The sequence below is a fragment of the Tursiops truncatus genome, chromosome 20, assembly GCF_011762595.2.
Source record: "Tursiops truncatus isolate mTurTru1 chromosome 20, mTurTru1.mat.Y, whole genome shotgun sequence".
Classification (NCBI taxonomy): Eukaryota; Metazoa; Chordata; class Mammalia; order Artiodactyla; family Delphinidae; genus Tursiops; species Tursiops truncatus.
Genome location: NC_047053.1, coordinates 7725563 through 7740535, shown reverse-complemented (window position 1 = coordinate 7740535; position 14973 = coordinate 7725563). Strand labels below are relative to the sequence as shown.

The following is a 14973-nucleotide window of genomic DNA, read 5'->3' as shown; positions in this document are numbered from 1 at the left end:
TTTATTGTAGGTCCCAGTCAAAAAAGTTTGGAAAAACGCTGTTTTACTAACAGGCAGAAAGACATTATGGAAAGAGCCTTGGCTTTTGAGGAAGTCTAAGGCTCAAATCCTGACTCAGACACTATCTGATTGTCCTTGGGGAAGTTACTTGGCCTCTCTGACCTTCAGTTTCCTCATCTGAAAATTGGGGGTAAAGTAAGGTAATGTATGTTCGCTCAGCACCTGGCACAATCAAGGCAGGTGGTTTTTTTTTTTTTTTTTTTTTTTTTTTTTTGCGTTACGTGGGCCTCTCACTGTTGTGGCCTCTCCCGTTGCGGAGCACAGGCTCCGGACGCGCAGGCTCAGCGGCCATGGCTCACGGGCCCAGCCGCTCCGCGGCACGTGGGATCTTCCCGGACCGGGGCGCGAACCCGTGTCCCCTGCATCGGCAGGCGGACTCTCAACCACTGCGCCACCAGGGAAGCCCAAGGCAGGTGGTTTTAACCTTTTCCATTTTTTTTTTTTTTTAAAGTCTCAGACCCAGTTAGGAATCTGATGAAAGACCCTTAGCCCTGAAAAAAGAGGCTGTGCACAAAACATGACCCCACCCCCCAAACTCCTCCCTCCCCAAGAGCACTCACACAGTGGAGCTGCGATGACTCCTAGTGGACAGGCCCTGCTCGGCCCTCACCAGTCGCTGGTAGGAGATTCCTGTGGCCAAAAGAACAAACACAAAAGAACAGCTCACGGACTTACCTGTTCCTTCAGCAGCCATGGCCCTGCACCTCGCAGGAGCCTGGCTCTGGAGAACCTGGCTGGGAGTTCCCGGATGAGGGTCAGGACAAGGGGCAGATCAGGCCCATTGCCACCAGGGTCTTTAACTGTCTGATTCCCAGGCCCCACCCGCCCTGCAAAGCTTCACTCTTCAGAGACTACGGGGCAGGGCACCCTGGGAGGAGACCGAGGCCCCTGAAGCGGCCGGGTCTCCTGCTATCCAGCTGGTCCTGGTTCCGTCCCCGCAGACCCTGTCCCGGGTGACCTCCTGCAGTGGGTGTGCCAGGCACCCCTCAGCTCAGCCTCAGCTCCGGCCAACCCCCAGCCTCCCCCTCGGCCTCCCGGCCCCGCTTCCCACATGCTCTTGGGGGGCCCTCAGGGGCCCGTGGTCCTGCCCGGCGCTGTCCCTCTCTAGGGCTGAGCCTCTGCACCAAAGACCCCCTCCCCGCCTTCCTCTCTGGCCTCATCCACCTCTCTGTCACCTCTGATTCAAACGTGCTGAGAAGAAACTAGCCAGAGCTTTCCCTTTTTCCCTGCAACTTGACTCAATTCTGTAGCTGGAGAAGTACGTATTCAGTTCTGCGTCAACTATGCTGAGGCTGTTACACAATGGCTTGCGCTCCTCACTGATGAGGCTGGGATTCAGGGGGGCAGGCAGCCTCCTTGTTAGAGCCTGGACATCGTCCCAGGGGCCCTGCCGGGTGTGGACCGGGGTGTGAGCTGGGAGCAGAAAGGCTGCCCCTCGGAGGAGTGAAAGCCAAGACCGGGGTTAGAGACGGCTGTGAACAGAAGGGCAGTGTCTTTTGTTTAGTAAATGGCCGAACATTTCCAATTTACAGTATTCCAACTTAGGGCCTAATTGCTTTGCTTTGGGGGCCTTTCACTTGGTGTGTCTTCCATGTAATTGTCACATGTTTAGATGTTAATGTTACGTCTATTTTGACAGGAAAGTCCCTGAAACAGGGATTACTATGAGGACTCAGGACGCCATCTGGTGGCCGCTCACAGACACGAGAGAGAAAAGTCCCCTCGTGGCCCCTTCAACGCCCAACAAAGTGCTGCAGGAGTGTCCCCCGCACCCCAGGTCTCCCTGCCCCCCAAAACACACAGAGAGCAAAGTCTTCTCTTGACCCGTCACACTTTTCTTTTACCAGCTAATGGTTTTAACGGGTAACGCACGCCCTGCTGACCCGCTGCCGGCCCCGCCCCCATTTCTGACCCTGTAAACGCCCCGCCCCCATTTCTGACCCTTGTAAACGCAGAGCAGGCCGGGGCCACACTCCCGGGGGTGCTGTTGACCACTTTCTCCTTGAAACCTGCTCTTCCCTTTAGTCTCCATGACGAGGAACATCCTCTAACATCCTCTATCTCTCCACCTGCGTATCTTAGGATGCTTTAATGGTGTCATCTGGGGATTACGGCATCATTAGCGCTGGGAGCTGCTGTTTGCTTGACTTTGTTGTATTAGTGGGGGACCCAGAGGGCGTTCTTTCCAGAGCTGGTTGGCCGGTGCTGAACAGCCCGGATTCCAGCAGCATTAGCTGAAACTCTCTACCCCTCTCCCAGAGACACCCATCAAATTCCCCGCTCCTTGGATTTTTTTTTTTTTTTTTTGCGGTACGCGGGCCTCTCACTGTTGCGGCCTCTCCCGTCGCGGAGCACAGGCTCCGGATGCGCAGGCTCAGCGGCCATGGCTCACGGGCTGAGCCGCTCCGCGGCACGTGGGATCCTCCCGGACCGGGGCACGAACCGGCGTCCCCTGCATCGGCAGGCGGACTCTCAACCACTGCGCCACCAGGAAAGCCCCCTTGGCTTCTCTTGATAACGGACCTCCACTTATTGGGGAGCCTCAGGGCACTGGGCGCCTCTCCCCCTTTGACCTTCACTCCTCCTGCCCTGGGCATCTCGGTAGACGGGAACACTTTTCTGGGACTGGCTTTCTTAGACCAAGGCTGGCCCAAGGGCTGAACAAAAAACCCACCTAGGCAGTTCCGTGTCAGGTCCTAATACGTAGGAAATGGAAAGGGTCCCCTCATACGGGCGAGGGATGGGCCCTGGCAGTTGGGAGCCGATGGTGGGCAGCCACGGTGAAGGTCAAACGCCTTGCCCAGGCACGTGAGCCCCTTCGTAACCGAGCTTCCTTTACCCTCCTGAGCTTCCCCTCTTTTTAATTTTTAAGATTGTTTTATTTATTTTATTTTTGATGGAAGTATAGTTGATTTACAATGTTGTGTTAGTTTCAGTTGTACATAACTTCGTGTTGTGTACAGCAAAGTGATTCAATTATATATGTGTATATATATATATATATATATATATTCTTTTTCAGATTCTTTTCCATTATAGGTTATTACAAGATATTGACTATGGTTCCCTGTGCTATAGTAGGTCCTTGTTGTTTATCCATTTTATACATAGTAGTGTGCATCTGTTAATCCCAAACTCCTAATTTATCCCTCCCCCGCTTTCCCTTTTTTAAAGTGGTGACTAGAAATGGCCATTCTGCACAGGACAGCTGACTAGGAAGACAGAGGATGCGTGACAATCACCCTGGTGCCACGGAGCAGGAAGTGGTACCCCATTAACGACACTCTCACAGAACGTCCACGCTGAGGGCATGACACGGTGCCTGGGCATCCGTGCGGCGGGCAACAAGAACGTTGTCCGGGTTTGCTGGCTGTCTTCCCCTGAGAAGGCGAGCGCCACGATTCCACAGAGTCCTCAGGGCTGGCACGAGACAGGAGAGGCCCCGCCTTAGCTGCATGTCAGTCCCAGCAGGAGACGATGCTGTGTTCCTGTCCCGACCCACATCGGACCCTGACATAAACCCGCCCAACAGCTGGCTTCCTCTTATGCTTTCCTCCCTTCTGGGGTCCCCTAGGCAGCAGTATCCTGACCTTCATCTCTGAGACGGGCCTGGGTTCTAGAGAGTCTGTGGGAATCGGGGACTCAGGCCGTGAGGCCTCAGCAGGCCCTGGGCAGGAAGGTGAGGCACGGCCTCAGGTGTGAATAAATCCAGGGCGGGGAGGATGTGGAGGGTGGGAAGGGGTGTGGCCTGAGCCAGGTCAGGAAGGTGAGAGGAAAACACAGGGGAAGGAAACCACTGGGCAGAACTACACGCACGCAGGGGGGGATTTGGTTCTTGGCATAAATAGGCCAATGTAAAAAAAAAAAAAATATGCTGCAGTGACCCCCCCCGGAACAGCCCGTGGGATGGACGAGGCCTCAGCCTGGCACAGTCTCCAGGCCTGGGGGTGGGGGAGGTGAGGCCTGCCACCCCAGCCCTCTCAGCACCCTGCTGATAGTCACCCAGCAGGACCAGTCCAGGTCTTCCAGCCCCTCTTACTAGGAAGTCACACGTGGTAGACTTCTGGGCATCTACCCAACACCCACCCCCTTCTTCACCAACCGGACACGGGGCAATGTGCCCAGCTGATAACTCACGTTTCTCAACCTCCCTTGCAGAAGGAGTTGGGTGGTGCCTCTGGAAGACCCCTCTTTGCAACCCCCCCTCACTTCTTCCTTCCTGTTAACTGGAATGGGGGCATGACGGCCAGAGCTCCAGCAGCCATCTTAGACCATGAAGTGACTTGAGGACGATGTTTCCTGCTAAGGATGGTGGAGCAGAAAGATGGGAGGAGGCCGGTCCAGAATGTTCGTGGGACCACTGTGTCAACCCTGGACTGCCTTCTTCCAGATTTTTTTTAATGTAAGAGAAAAACAAACCCTCATGAGTTTAAGCCACTGTTATTGTGGGCTGTTATAGGCAGCTGGCTAAGTCCTAACCAACCACAGCCTGTGATTTCTGGAAGAGGTGTCCTCCACTCTTTTCCTCAAACCTCCCTGTGATATTGCGATACGATAAGAAAAATATATGTGGTCTTCATCCCAGTTCCTCAGACAGAGCTCCTAAAGCTTGTTTTCCTGAGGAAAGTGAGTGATGACGAGTGAGAGGAGTGTCTTTTGTTATTCACCACGAGTCCCCTTAAACCAGACCTGAGTTTATGCCAATGAGGTAGCACTTGGTGGGCCCCGAGGTAGCTTCTAGATGGGGGCTGGGTGCCTGAAGGAGCCAACCACGTGATTGCCTTCCCCTCCTCCCTCCAGGAGGAGCTGGAGGCTGAGTCAACCACCAATGGCCAAGAGTTAATTGATCATGCCTCCATAATAGAACCTCCATAAAAACCTCAAGCTATGGGGTTGGGAGGGCTTCTGGGTAGGTGAGTGCATCCATGTGCCATGAGGGTCATGCACCCCAACACCACAGGGACAGACGCCCCTACACTCGTGACCCTTCCGGACCTCGCCCTATGTACTTCTTCATCTGGCTATCCATCTGTATCTTTTATCATATCCTTTATAACAAATCAGTCAGTGGAAATAAAGTGTTTTCCTGAGCTCTGTGAGCCATTCTAGCAAATTAAAGAACCTGAGGAGGAGGTCATGGGAATCCCCGATTTATAGCTGGACAGTCAGAAGTAAGAGACTTGGTATCTCAAATGGGGGTGGTCTGTGGCACTGAGCCCTCAGCCTGTACGGTCTGCCAGACTCCAGGTAGTTTGGGTCGGAACTGAACTGAATTGCTGGATACCCAGCTGGGGCCTGGAGAGCTGGAGAACCGTTTGGTGGGTGGGGGAACCCCACGCATCTGGTGTCAGAGTGTTCGTTCTGTAACGACGGCACAGAGGCCCACCTACAGCCAATGACGTCTGACGTTCTTTCAAGGGGTGTAAACCTTTCATTCCATAATCACAGATAAAAAGTATAACATGCAAATTCTTTGATCGATCATGTCCCAGAGAAACATATTGCCACTGAAGAACATTCAGAATTCACCTGCCACCAGCTAAGAGACAAAACTGACTAATCCAGGCTTGTTCCTGCTTTGAAAGGAGGTCAAAGGGTGGGCACCTGCTCAGTGAAAGGACAAAGGGCAGGAGAAGTTGCCCAAGGGGGGAGAGTGCTCACCAGCTGGGACTGCCCAGGGCCTTTCATCACACACAGTCCCCTGCCTATGCCTCTTGGTAGAAACACAGCTTCATGTGAACATGAGAATGTGGTGTTTGGAGTCAAAGAATATGATTTCTGGAATCAAATGGACATGAGTTCAAGTGGTAGAACTCTTTGTTAGCTATGTGACTATGGGTCAGCTAAACTGTCTGGCCTTCAGTTTCATCGCCTGAAAGATGCGAATAATAGTAACTCCCCAGGGGGATGTTCTGAGGATAGATGACACTGACCCTTAGCAGTGCTGAATGCACTGTCAGCCCTCAGTGAAGGCAACCAACGCCATCACTGCCATCAACATCCTTATCATCAACATCCTCATCATCATTATCATCAGCAATATCCTCCTCATCTTCATCAACATCAGCAGCAGCAGCAGCAGCATCCTCATCATCAACACCAGCAGCAGCAGCAGCATCAACCTCATCCTCATCATCATTATCATCAGCATCATCCTCCTCATCTTCATCAACATCCTCATCAACATCATCATCATCAACACCAGCAGCAGCAGCAGCATCAACCTCATCATCATCAGCATCATCATCCTCATCTTCATCCTCATCCTCATCATCCTCATCAACATCCCCATCATCATTATCATCAGCATCAGCATCCTCATCCTCATCAACATCCTCATTGTCATCAACACCGTCATCCTCATCCTCAGCATCTTCATCATCCTCATCAACATCACTGTCATCAACACCATCATCCTCATCTTCATCAACATCATCCTCATCTTCATCAACATCATCATCCTCATCAACATCATCATCCTCATCACATCCTCATCCTCATCCTCCTCATCATATCCTCCTCCTCAGCATCGACATCATCCTCATCACACCCTCCTCCTCAGCATCAACGTCACCATCACCAACAATTGCAGCCCTATTTTTTTAACTTGAAATGTAGTTGGTTTACAATGTGGTGTTAGTTTCAGGTGTACAGCAAAGTGATTTGGATTCTTTTCCATTATAGGTTATTATAAGATACTGAATATAGTTCCACGTGCTACACAGTAGATCCTTGTTGTTTATTTTATAGATAGTAGTTTGTATCTGCTAACTCCAAACTCCTAATTTATCCCTCCCCACCCCCCTCCCCTTTGGTAACCATAAGTTTGTTTTCTATGTCTGTGGGTCCGTTTCTGTTTTGTAAATAAGTTCATTTGTATCATTTTTTTAGATTCCACATTAAGTGATATCATGTGATATTGGTGTTTGTCTGACTTCACTTAGTATGACAATCTCTAGGTGCACTCATGTTGCTGCAAATGGCATTATTTCATTCTTTTTTATAGCTGAGTAATATTCCAGTGTGTGTGTGTGTGTGTGTGTGTGTGTATATCACATCTTCCTTAGCCATTCATCTGTTGATGGACACTTGGGTTGCTTCCGTGTCTTGGCTACTGTAAATAGAGCTACTATGAACGCAGTCCTACTTTGGCCAAGGAGGCTCAGAGAGCTTATGTAACCTGTCCAAGGTCATCAGCTAGTAAGTGACAAAGCACAGGTCTTTGTTATCCGAAAGCCCGTGTTCCTTCTCTCACATTTGACTTTATAGCTAAATCAAGAACCATCAAACTTTCCTGGGTCTCGGTTGTCTCACGCACAAGATGGGAGGAATGTTGCTTTTCCCTCTTACTCCACAGGGCTGTGGTCTGGGTGAGATACAATCATGGAGGTTTGGGTGCTTTGAAAACTGCAGAGAGACTCACACATACGATGCTCACTGTCTCCCCTCAGGATGACAGACCCCTCTGCAGACAAGTATTATGGTCTGCACAGCTGTGTGGGCATAGAGTAAATACTCAACAAACATACGGACTGAACCCAAGAGGGGTGTGGTGGGCAGGACCCGGAAGCACTGACGTGAGGTTTCCTGCCACCCCCAGATGGAGGCAGTAGGCGACCCTACTTGGGGTGGAGTCAGGAAGAAGGGGGAGGCCCTCAGGCTTGATAACCTGCCCGCTTCCTCTGCCACCCAGCCACATCAAAGTGGGATAAACTGTTTCCCTCATCTCCATGGCAACTGACTCCCCAAGGCTCCATGGGTGGAGGGCCCAGCTCCCCAGGTCCCTTGTCATCTTCTCCCTGTGACCTCCATCTATTAAGCGAATACCACCCCAAACCCTACTGTCCCCAGCAACGGGAAATCAATACAGGCCAGCATTCATCCTCACAAACGGCTGAGAGGGAGACATTCATATACGCCCATTTTTACAGATGAGGAAACTGAGGTTCCTATGATGTTAAATGTCTTGCCAGAGGCCCCACAGCCCCAGGATTTGACACGGCGATGGGCTAGTACAAAGTACTGGTAAGCACCAAGTGATTCAGACTCAGCCTCTCCCCAAGAGCTCGTCGCGGGGCCTCCATCCCCGCCCCTCTCCCTTTCTCCTCTTGCCTCTCTCAGCTGGGGTTACTGGAGATGGAGCAACTCAGCAACAAGGCAAAACGATTACCACGTGCCTTTACAAACTCACACCAAAGCACTTCCTAACTAGCCCACTTGAGGGTTATGTAAAAGGAGCTAATTTGGTTTAACTTACTACTTGCTATTCATGAGGGCTCAGGTTCTGTGAAGTTAGAGGTTCACTTGTGGATGTGAGATGAGTAATTTTTGCTCACTATAAAGGATAACTTCAAAGGATTTTTTTCCCCTGTATGATGTTTTATTCCCCCATATGATGTTAACTAATTTTGTATCTAATTCTGCCATCTTTTTGTGGCTTACATGAGAAATTTATTTCAGTTTCTCATACCCTCCTTTAAACCAGCCCTCCCGCCTTGCTGGTCCCCTCAGTAACGAACTGAATGCGTTTTGACACAGGCTCGCTATACATTTGTACGAGTGCTAGGTTTTTTTTTCACTGTTTGAAAATGACTCTCTGACACAAGAAAGAGCTAATGGTTTCCTATTTCGGTTCTGCTTTCCCTGGAAGAGGAGGCGTTCCTGGCATGAACAGCCTGGCCTGAGCGTCCCCCTCCAGGCATTTGCTTCGGTCCCCAGCATACCTGAGCCCTCACATGGTCCCAGGGGCAAGGTCCAGGGGAAGACCCTCAGCAGTGAACGACTAGGGTGCCAGGAGTCCTCCCTGCTCTGAGTCCAAGGACCCTCACTCCATTTCCATCTCCAGTTGCTGCTCTGCCTGGCTCATGTCCCCCAAGCCTAGAACCCCACATCCCCGAGTCCGGGCCTCCCCACAGCCCGCATCCGCCCCTTGGCCCCACATCTGCTCGCTGGGGGCTGCTCGGAGCTGAGTTCCTGCTTAGCTGCCCACAAAAACATCTCAAGGCATAGCGTGCATCCAGCTGAGGGGAGACAGCTGGTTCCACTTGAAACTGGGAAGCGGTCCCCCTGCACGCAGGTGACAGACAGCCCTCCCCCAGGACAACCTCTCCTTTACCCATTTCAAAGTAAACTCATTTAGATCTTTGGTAGAGACTGAAGGTCCTGCCAAGGCATTTGCATTTTAAATCCTTTCTGTCTCATTATAGAAAGGAAGAAAAGCTTTACGTTCTTGTTAAAGGAATTCTGGTCACCAGCAAGAAGCCCAGAAGTGATCTAGATCTGTTTGTTTGGGGGGTGGGTAGCAGGGAGCAAGGGAATGAAAGAGATTAAATTGGTCTGTTCATTTCGGGCGCCTTGGAAAGCTAGGTTGCCTGACTTGTCTATTCACCACGTGCCTCAGTACCTTTCCTAGTCCAACCCCTTCTCCTGAAGGCCTTCCTGATTTCTTAATGCTTCCACCCAAGTCTCTACCAGGAGGTAAGGTCCATGTAATGGGTAGACTTTGGCTACCCTAGCCTATGCCTGTTCAGCTCTTAGAGCCTATAACAACGGACAGCTGACTGGCTGGGGGAAGACAGATCAGCTGATTGGTTAGGCAAACAGATCAGTTGATTGGTTGGCAGACGACAGATCAGCTGATTGGTTGGGCAGACAAATCAGATGATCAGTTGGGGAAGGAAGTCATAAACCTCTCCAAAGGAATTTTCATATAAAGCTTCAGTCCTGTGCTTTCTAGGGTCCCTGAATCATTAGGGAATAAGATTTGGTACTTCCGTCCTGTGTGTATTTAATGCACATGATGAGACTTAGCCACTCCCAATACTAAACAGGGTCTGGTGCAAACACAGATTTAAAAGAAAAAAAAAACGGGATTACAACATACTTAGTATGGCGGGGGGTGGGGGGCTGCCTTTTTTTTTTTTTTTTTGCGGTACGCAGGCCTCTCGCTGTTGTGACCTCTCCCGTTGCGGAGCACAGGCTCCGGACGCGCAGGCTCAGCGGCCATGGCTCACGGGCTCAGCCGCTCCGCAGCATGTGGGATCTTCCCCGACGGGGGCACGAACCCGTGTCGCCTGCATTGGCAGGCGGACTCCCAACCACTGCGCCATCAGGGAAACCCCGGTCCTGCTTTTTTACTCAACACGTTACTCAACATCTTTTCATCTCAGTAACCTTATTTCTATGATCTCATTTTTAATAAGTGAGGCGGATTCCACCAAATGACTTTGCTACGATATATTCAACTATGTACAATATTTAAGTTTTTTGGAATTGGTTATTAAAAAGAATGCAGCAATGAACATCCTTGTAGCTAGGCTCATGTAACCTATTTTTCTTCCATTACTTTTATGGTCTTTTTTTTTTTTTAAATTTTATGGTCTTGATTTCCACACTTAAACATTTAATCCATCTGAAATTTATTTTTATGTTTGCAATAGAACTCAATTTTTTTTTGAGATAGAATTTTAAACCCCTCCTTTTTTTGGTCTGTCAATTACCTTGATACCATTTATAAAATGACCAATTGTTTACATCACTGATTTGAGGATGCTGCGTTGCATATGATACATTTTTATACATTTAATCTGTTCCTTGCTATTTTATTTAGTTCCATTAATTTTCTATTCTTATACCAACAGTGTACTATTTTAATAACTATAGCCTTACAGTACTTTTAAAGACCTAGTAGAGAACCATCCCATTCTTACTCTTCCTTAAGCATACATAAGTACCTAATAAATCCTACTGTAGAGCATTTATTCTGTCCAATAGACTTTATTTTGTTAAATTAAAAAAATATTATTGGTATTTTTGACTGCACTTACATTTATTTCCATAATACCTGATGTTATTATAATATTGATTCAACCCAGCAATGTCTCTTAAACTTTTTATCCTTCAGTAAAGTTTGTTTTCTCTATGTAGGTTATTCACGTCTTTATCTTATATTTTTAGTTGCTATTGTAAATTTTTTTTTCCACATTATGTTTTCTTACTGGTTGATGCTATTATAGAAGAAAGCTCTTAGCTACCTGATTACTAGTCTGACAGTGCTTTGGGTTATTCTCTTAGTCTTGACAGAAAAGCAATTGTTTGATCTCTATCTAATTAAAATTTTATCTTCCTGAAAGAGGAAATATTCTTTCTTTCTTTCTTTTTCATGGGCAAAATACCTACAAGCACGAAGAGGAAGATTATTGACTTAATAATGGAAACGCTGCTAGTTGTTACCTTATTAAGGTTGTTACCTTATTAAGGACCCTTCCATATATTAATAGTTTCCACATATTAGAGGGGCTTTGAATATCAGGAATGGATGTTGAATTTTTTTTTCATTTTTTTTTTACCTTAAATATTTTTATTTGGAATGGATGGAAGTTGAATTTTATCAAACATTTCAGAGGCATCTACTGGGATGTTTGTGTGACTTTATTCCTTTGAGCTACTGATGGGATGAATTACTCTACTACGGGACCACCTCTCAGTAAATCATACCTGATTGTGTTCTTCTGGCTCTACAATAGTTCTCTTAGACCTCATTTTCACGTCTGCTATAGCACCTGCAACTTCTCAAGAACTACTTTTCAGCATCCACATATGAAAACTTGGACAGTACCTGGCCCTCGCCCGCACTGGTCGTGGTGCCCATCTACCTGTTCATTCCTGGTACCAGCCACCTTCCCCGGCCAGAACTGAGTCCATTCACACATGCATCCCGCTACGTGTTCCGGGGTAAAGAGAACAAACAAGGGCCTCTTGTCAACATTGTGTGTGGGCTTCTCTGTCTGACCTGGGCAGCCTCAGAGACCCCCCCTGGCTAACCAGAGCAGAGGCACAGGCCAGGAGGCGGGGTCTCCTTGCCCTGAACCCCTGCTCAGCTACCCCTAAGAGTCCCTCCTTGGGTTACTGCCGGTGTTTGCTGCCGTCAGCCACCTGATGCTGATGCAGACACAGAGCACTAGAACCATGAAAAGGGACTCCAGGCTTGTGAAGCAGGCCACGGGCAGAGACGAGCTGCACGATATGAAGTGAGGGGGGTCACAGAAAAGCCGGAAACCTCCTGCCCGCATGGTCCCTGCCCCACGTGCGTGCCACCTCCACACTTACCTGGGGCCTTCAGTTCAGCATCAATGAAGGTGAGCAGCTCCTGGCAGATGCTACAGTAAGGAACGGGCCAGGTCAGGAATCGGTGGTAGGTTTTGGCTGCTTTCAGAAGGAGATCTGAGTCTGGTGGGAAGTGTGGAGTCTGGGATGGAGAGGGAGCGGCAAGCAGAGAGGTCCGGGTCAGAGAAAGCTCACTGATATTCCAGAGCAGACCCTGCTCCTTTCTGGAATGTTCCACAAAGGGCACACTTTTCCTGGCAGCAGTGTGTCCCAGGACGAGGGCAGGCAGAATTGAAAGTTACCCACAGGAAGTGAGTTACAGATGGGCAAGATGGCGCCCAAGGACGTCTCTACTACAGGGGCCTTGTTTTCACCAAACATAACAATTTACCAAATACACAAGAGGGCCTCTCTGAAAAGCTGTCACCTTGGAGGTCATCCTAAATGGTGCCACTGCTGCCACTCCTTTCGAGGAATGGTCTTCAATGCCTAAACCGCCTTTACTTAAATATCCTCACGAGAGGCCAGTGTTTATTCTTTGAAGTGGACCGACTCAGTGGGAGTCATTTGATGCCGCTGGTCTGGTGAACAGGGGGTGACGGCACTGGGGGAAACTGACCACTGCGGTACAAAAGGAGGTGGACATCCCATGTCTTTCACAGAATCTCTCCTGTGGTTTGTGAAAGGGCTGTGACCGTATCCCCTCCGTGGGTGCCCAGATACTCCAGGCGCGATGGCATCCACGTGGACTTACTGGAGGCCTCTCAAATGGCTCATCTGAAGCCATCAGAGGAGTGACACCCACCTGAAGGGTCACTGGTGGACAGTTTCTCTCTCTGCGTGTTTATCCTCTGAGCTGTGAGGGCTCTGGCCCCTCCATGGAGGCTGTTCTCCCTCTCCTCCCCAACCTCCCCCAGCCTGGCCCAGCCGGAACTTACACAGAGGACAGTGGAGTAGAAGAGCAGAGCCAGGGGGGCAAGGAGGTCATAGGTGCCCTTCTCTTGGACCTGTGAGGGGGACAGGAGGGGGGCAGGCTCATCACAGGTGCACCACCAAGCACTGCTCTCTTCTCTATTTCTTTCTTTTCTTTTTCTTTTTTTTTTTAAGTGAAAAGTAATGTAATCACAAGACAAACATTTAGAAAATAGAAGTAAAAAAAAAACCCCACGATATCCCCCTTCCAAACTCAGCCACAACTAATATTTCAGTGTACTTCTCCTTACACCATTTTTCTCTGCGTAGTTTCCTCTGCAAAGTTGTATATTTTTACTCTTCATGTCTTTTACGTACAATATTATAAATGGATTTCTGCTTTGCTACGTCATCTCTAAGACCATATTTCCCCCCCTCCTAGTTATACATTTATCTATTATTTGTATTGTAAATATGTTTTCCAGTTTGTTGTTGGTCTTGGAATTTTCCGGATTTTTTTAATGTACATAAATTACAAGTGTTAGCTTTTTCCTTTATGGATTTTCACTTTTGCATGCAAGGTTCAAGTAAATATTCATATATGGTTTTGTTCTTTTCTTGGAAGCTTCATTTTCTTAAATTTAAACCTTTAGTCCACCTAGAGTTCTGTATAATACGAATTTGGAATTTCACTCCATATTTTTGGAAACGTTTAATCAATTTTCCCTAAACCATTTAATAAATTTTAACGATGCAATTTGTTTTGGCGGCTCTGCAGGCTTGCAGGAGCTTAGTTCCCCAACCAGGGACAGAACCCGGGCCCCAGCAGTGAAAGTGCTGAGTCCTAACCACTAGACCACCAGGGAATTCCCCGCAATTTTTTAATATATTAAATTTTGTTTCTACCCTTGGATACTATCCATCATTTTTATTACCTATATAATACTCCCTCTGGTAGAGCTCCATAATTTATTAGCTTTAGACACTTGAGATTATTTTCTTGCATTTTAAGTACCTGTGCAGTGAAAATCTTTGTGTTCACTCCTTTTTCTATAATTTGGATTATTTACCTTGGATAGAGCTCAAGAAGTGGAATGAGTGGATACAAGACTGTAAACATATTTACGATCTTCGAAATGTATCGCCAAGTTGCTTTCCAAAAGAATTTTGCCATTTATCACACTGTGTATGTATGAAAATGCCATCTCACTACACCCTTCCCTGCAGTGGTTATTCTAATGTTTTTGCGAATTTGTTAGGCAAAAGCTGTGTCATTATGGTTTTCATTTACATTTCTTTTACTATAACTGAAGCAACATTTTCCATATTGTTTAAAAGTTCTATTTATTCTTTTGTGAATCATCTCTTTGATAAAGCTCACCCACCACACCACAAACGAGCACGTATAGACACAAGTTAGAACTCTTTGGTTAAAATACTAGCGGTCTCCCAACCCATCTGGAATTCATGGGTGTTGAAGAAGCAGAGAAAGCCCCACCACCTCTGCTGTGCCTGGTGACGGCAGCAGGATCAAATAGAATTCTCCTTCATGGTCCTGAATAGACCACGTGTCCCGTACACTTGCTGCTTGGCCCCTTCTATAAAACCCTCCCCTGTTGCTATACAGTAGTTGTTCCTTTATATTTGGGTTTATAAGGTAAGCACTTCAGAGGTGCTTTAGCTCTTCTGAGTTGGTCTCCTTGTGATCAGCGTATAAAAGCACCAGGTAACTGGTGGCGCCAGAACTGAACCCTTGGGTGTCTTGATAAACCAAGACTTTTTTCTTAGAGGTAAAGGGACAGCTGAGAAAGACGTGCATTTTCCAACTCAGTCATGTATTTAAAAATAAAGATAAAACATCTTTAGGGACTCGTGCCTGTTCTGGAACCCCAGCCC

The 14973-nt window shown here is 48.1% G+C and overlaps 1 protein-coding gene across 4 annotated transcripts in view; it reads right to left on the bottom strand.

The window, feature by feature from the left end:
* The window catches only part of PIK3R5 (phosphoinositide-3-kinase regulatory subunit 5), a 72998-nt gene that overhangs the window by 10504 nt on the left and 47521 nt on the right, over nt 1-14973 (bottom strand). For all 4 annotated transcript variants that reach the window (XM_073798244.1, XM_033847198.2, XM_033847199.2 and 1 more), the window contains exons 4-6: nt 13104-13172; nt 12169-12307; nt 621-690 (exon numbers count right to left, since the gene is read on the bottom strand). In XM_073798244.1, the coding sequence (XP_073654345.1) occupies nt 621-690; nt 12169-12307; nt 13104-13172 (278 nt within the window). The remainder of the gene's footprint in view (nt 1-620; nt 691-12168; nt 12308-13103; nt 13173-14973) is intronic.